Source organism: Octopus bimaculoides, chromosome 16 (assembly GCF_001194135.2).
Source record: "Octopus bimaculoides isolate UCB-OBI-ISO-001 chromosome 16, ASM119413v2, whole genome shotgun sequence".
Taxonomy (NCBI): domain Eukaryota; kingdom Metazoa; phylum Mollusca; class Cephalopoda; order Octopoda; family Octopodidae; genus Octopus; species Octopus bimaculoides.
In genome coordinates, this window is record NC_068996.1 from 10,402,327 (window position 1) to 10,408,191 (window position 5,865).

The 5,865-nt window shown below is 34.3% G+C and overlaps 1 protein-coding gene across 1 annotated transcript in view; it reads right to left on the bottom strand.

Moving 5' to 3' along the window:
- Positions 1-5,865, bottom strand: part of LOC106873940 (AH receptor-interacting protein) — a 48,627-nt gene that overhangs the window by 5,468 nt on the left and 37,294 nt on the right. Inside the window, exons 3-4 of the mRNA XM_014921482.2 lie at positions 5,506-5,698; positions 1,500-1,686 (exon numbers count right to left, since the gene is read on the bottom strand). Coding sequence (XP_014776968.1) covers positions 1,500-1,686; positions 5,506-5,698 — 380 coding nt within the window. The remainder of the gene's footprint in view (positions 1-1,499; positions 1,687-5,505; positions 5,699-5,865) is intronic.

Here is a 5,865-nt window from a genome sequence, read left to right on the forward strand (position 1 = left end):
TATATATATATATATATATATATTTTTTTTTTTTTTTTTTTAAATTTTAGTCAAGGTTTCCTTAGAATAATGTGATGAAAAGGAAGCAGTTATTTTCATGTTGGAGACCTGACATAAATCATCATCATTTAACATCTGTTTTCCATGCTGGCATGGGTTGGATGGTTTGATAAGGCCAGGAGCTGTACCAGGCTCCATTGTCTGTTTTGGCAAAGTTTTTATGGCTGGATACCCTTCCTAATGCCAAAAATATGGACTCTAAGAAAATCATCTAAGGACCATGTGGTAGTGGTGCTAAACTAGGGGATAGATTACAGTTAATTGCTAAATTGATAAAATTTCCTTGATTGTTCAGATCCTTATAGTGTGAAGATAAACACAACTGTGTATAGAATAATATTCAGTCTGAACTGTTAGAAGTCAGCTATTGGAGGGGAAAATACAAAGTCAGGTGTAGGCATGGCTGTGTGGTAAGAAGCTTGCTTCCCAACCACATTGTTCTGGGATCAGTCCCACAGCAAGGCACCTTGGGCAAATGTGTTCTACTATAGCCCCGGGTAGACCAAAGCCTTGTGGGTGGATTTGGTAGGCAGAAAATGAAAGAAGTGAGCTGGCAGAAACGTAAGCACGCTGGCCGAAATGCTTAGTGGTATTTCATCTGCCGTTATGTTCTGAGTTCAAATTCTGCCGAGGTCGACTTTGCCTTTCATCCTTTCAGGGTTGATAAATTAAGTACCAGTTACACACTGGGGTCGATTATATCGACTTAATCCCATTGTCTGTCCTTGTTTGTCCCCTTTATGCCCTTGTGGGCAATAAAGAAATAAGAAACTGTGTGTGTGTGTTTATCTGCTTGTCTTGACATTATGTGATAGTTGTAAATGAGTGCTACTGTTGTACAAGCAGTGTCATTCATTTCCAATATTCTGTGAAATCACGTCTGGCCATGGGGAAATATTACCTTGCTTAGAAACAGGTGAAGGTTGATGACAGGAAGGGCATCCAGCCATAGAAAATGTACCTCAAATAACCTCCATCCGATCCATGCAAGCACAGGAAAGTGGACATTAAATGGTTATGATAATAATGGCAGTGAGGAAGTTCTGGGATTACATAGTTATAAAAGGTCTTACCAATGTTTGGAACGTATCTTCTGCAAAAAGATTCTTACACGGAATTTTGATTGAAGGTTTTTAAGTATGAACCCTTTACAATGAGAATTTTTTATAAACTGAACAAACAAACTTTGACTACACCAAAAGTAATGACATCTGGATCAGCACACTGATGATGGCGATGATGATGATGATAGTGGTGATGATGGTGATAACGATGACAATGATGATGATGATGATGATGACGATGATCATGGTGATGATGATGATGTTGCATGTCCACAGTAACAAAGATTGCTACTAAGGCAGCAGCTTGCTGAGATTCATAGTGATTCACAAGTTTCTTTTTCTTTTTTATATATTTTTGATAAATGCCCAACTTACATCAACATAAGCTCTTCTAACATCCCAAGCGCTTCTGCATATTTCTCATTGGCTTCCTTAAACTTCTTATCTCGATACAATTCGTTACCTTCTTCACGAAGTTTTGGAACTGCAGCTAATTTTTCTGATTCGTTTAATTCCCATGCTTCTTGTTTGTAACCACCAGGAACTTCAATTTTGGTCAGTTCTGAAATACAAAGAGATGCAAGTAGAAGGCATTTTATGACATATTTAACTTCTGTGTGTGTGAGAGAGAGAGAGCAGGAGAGAAAAATATAACAATGAGAAATTATGAGATTAGCATTGAATTTCAATTATTATATTAACATTACAGTTAAATTAATTCAAGAATTATAAGGACCAGTGCAACAAAAATACCGTTCTTGGAAAATGGGTTAGTGATGGGAAAAACATCTGGCCATAGGAAGAATCTGCCTCAACAAGTTTTGTCTAACCCATGCTAGCATGGAAAAATGGACGTAAGGATGATAAATGATGGATTATGTTGTTAGTAAGAAAGAAGATAAAAATTTCTTTCAGTCAGGTAAATGGCTCTGCTCAGTATGTAGGAAAGGAGTTGGAAGAAATTCCATTCGCTGTACCTGGTGTGAACTATGGACACATAAGAGGTGCAGTGGAATCACAGGTAGATTAATAGATAAAGTTGTCATTGTATGTGGCAGATGTGCAGGAACAATAAGCACTAAGAGCCCACAGGACTTAGATTCTCTGGCCGGCTATTGTCAAACCGTCCCACTCATGCCAGCATGGAAGGGTGACATTAAATGATGATGATGATGATGATGATATATATTTATATATATGTGGCTGTGTGGTAAGAAGCTTGTTTCCGAACCACACTGGTTCAGTCTCACAGCATGGCACCTTGGGCAAGTGTCTTCTACTATATGGATTCAAGTGATCCAGTAGTACTCATAGAAAAAGCTTCTTAATGTATCATTCTACAAAATATGTAGAATAAATAATGTGATACAAGAGAAAAACCACAAGGAATGTATAAGGTTATAAATGACAGAGAAAGATTTTGATGGATTTTTATTTAACAGTAAGAAAATTCAAATATGACAAATTGTTTTGTAACTTAAAAACGTGTAGATAATTTGTTATTGAATTTAGTAATAAATAAATTATTTACAAGTCTGTATTAATGCAAAATGCAAAAAAAATCTTTCGAAACAATGCAGAGTTTAAGCTACATCCTCAGGTAAAGAAAGTCTTTCTTAAATACTAAATTCTCCGTGTAACATTACAAAAATGCAAAGTCAATAATAAAACATTATGGAAGACAATAATAAGAAAATTGATATAAAATAATAAGACAATTGTCTAATAAATGTGTGTGTGTACAATTATATTTTATAATTGATTTTATAATTTATTAATTATATATTAATCCATTGGAAATTAAGAGAAAGGAGAAATGTTAAGTTGTGGTGCTCAAGACTTTGAAAAGAACATGATAAAAGGTCACAGAATGAAGTTCTCCTTTCCATCTCATTATTAATCAGAATAACATACAACAAAAACAAGAGTTTTAAAGTCACTTTCCTTGCAAAATCAGGGGTTAGCCTTCTAACTCTTTGACAATGTAATTGTACTCAACATGATTCTCTTATATGAAGCTGTTTTTCATAGTTGGATATCCATCCTGATGCTAACCTTTTTTAATCAGGTCTTATGACCTGCAGAGATATATTGTAATTATCCTAAAAACTAGGATGCACAAAGTATCACTCAGTACAAGAGAAACATTCTTGCTTTCAAATTTAATTTTAAAGAAAGTGTTACTGGAACAAAGGTTTTGTTGTTGTTTCTTAGCTCATAGACAGCCCAGATGGAGCAAACCTGTCATTCCATATATTATTCAAAGTGCTTCATGGACCATATTATTTAATGTCCTTTTTATTTTTAAAAACGATAAGGTGTGATATGAAGCAGATTTGGTTGCTATTTCTAGCAGATTGAGAAACCATGTTGAGGCTTCCTTTACAACTAAGTGTTTTTTAACTACTGAAATATATAAGAATAATTGTCTTAATGAAGATGTTTGACTGTTTACACAATATATTTATAGTGTATGCTACATAGACTTGTATGCTGGAAAATACAGTACATCTCAAATAACGAGCATCCACTTCCTAGTCTCCACAGTTAACATCTATTATCAGAGTCTTCATATTAGATTACCATTTTACATCTAGTCTTCATATTAGATTGACATTTTACTGTCTGTTTACCACCTTTAAATATTTCAACATGATAATTGACAAGTTAGAGTGGGGGTAGGTCATCTTTTAAACATTTCAACATAGAGATGGTTTTATTAGTTGGATGTCTTTTAGATCCTTTTCTTACCATATTTCTGTTGAAATACACAGTTTTTGTTTCAACTAATTTTGAAAATACTAAAGAATTTAGTAAAGCAAACTTTGTTATAATTAAGCTGGTGTTTAGAACATGAACTGACATGAAATTTTGGTGGAACGCTTTGATTTGGACCACTTTAAAACTGGAAGTTTGTATCATAGAACAAGGGCTGTCTCAGGAGGATTAGTATCAAAAGGCTTAAACATTTCATTGTATTTATAAGTTTATCGGTTAGGTGACCAGAGTTAGTAGAAAGTCAAAAGCTTTCCAGATTCTCTGATCTCAGATTTCAAATCACATCTAAACAGACTTTGTTTTTTCTTCTTAACAAGGTCAATAAGTAAAGCACCAGTCAAGTAAAAGAAATCAAATGTGTTCATACCAGGAGAGGATGAACTCTGACAAGTTTAAAATAACCAAGATACACTGACATACATCACATCAGCACCTCTACTACTCAATTAGAAATTAAACATTCCACCATTACTACAAGTGTCAACATTTAACCATTTGGTATTTAAACTAGCCATAGCAGACACTAATATTTTCCCCGGTTTTATGTACAAACTGGCCAGATCAGGCCTCTCATACCTATTCTATGATCTACAAAGTCATTTTAAAAGTAAACAGTCACATCATCAAATTCTCAAAGTTATGAAATAATGCATGATTAATTCAAAGCAACGTGAATAAATAAGAATAACATTTGACAGAATACTCTTAATGCTAAAGGGTTAAACCTTTCATAGGTTGCTGAGACCTCCTTCGGTCATGACTGACCCTGGGATTGCACCTAGAAAGTTACCCTTCCAGGCACAAGTCTGGGCAAGGTTGTTTTTTATGGAAGACCAGTAGTCACCCATGCATACCGGTCTCCCCTCTCCATGCTATCGATGTTATCCAAGGGAAAGGCAAAGGCCGATAAAGCTTGACACCAGTGATGTAGCAACTCATTTCTACAGCTGAGTGAATTGGAGCAATGTGAAATAAAGTGTCTTGCTCAAGAACACAACACGCAGCCCAGTCCGGGATTCGAACTCACAACCTCACGATCGTAAGCTCAACGCTCTAATCACTGAGCCATGCACCTTCACTATTTCATAGGTATAGCTTAAGTATAATCATATCAAGATGATACTAGTTGGGTACTATATCATTATTGCATTTATTCCTGTAATGATGTTAAACATCTACCAAAAAATAGAACTGCTATTTCCTGCAAGTTGTGTTGCTTCAATAAACTTAGCATGTTTCAACAAAAAATCAGTTCAAACATGACATTGCTCAATAAAAGATAGCTTGATATAAAAAAAACTGCTTTCTGCAGTTAAGGGTACTGAAATTTTGAGTGAATACATCTGACTTCTGCAGTAAAAAGGTTAAACATTTCAATATAGTTACAATCTCACAACTGAAGTGTTATTATTATTTGAACATTTCAACACAGTTATAGGTAGCGATTTTCCATGAATTACTAATCCAAGTCAAACTCCAACTCCTTTATCATAGAAGCTGAATTAATTACTAATATGAGTAATTTAATAATTCTTCACAGATTACAAGACATCTGTAATAGCTAATAATACAGTAATTAAAAAAGATAAACATCTTGAAATACCTAAAGTGAAAAGAAGAGGTTCTGGTTTTGCCATCAATTTGTCCAGATCAGGATATCCAAGTGACTGCTTCGTCATAGACATCATTCCACAACAATGGCCTTTAGCATCTTTTTTTGTATGTGCATGTTCCTTCTTTTCAGGATTAGCAATATCTCTTAAGCTCTTTGCCACTAAAGGATAAGTGTCAACTTTCTACAAAATAAAATTGAATAAATAAATTATTAAATAATTAATCAATAAAGAGAGACAATTAAGCCTGATCAACTTCAAGATTCTCATGCAGATAGAATGATTGTTTCATACAACAGTTAATACATTGGAAGAGAAATACAACTAAAATTAGTTGTCTTGTATATATA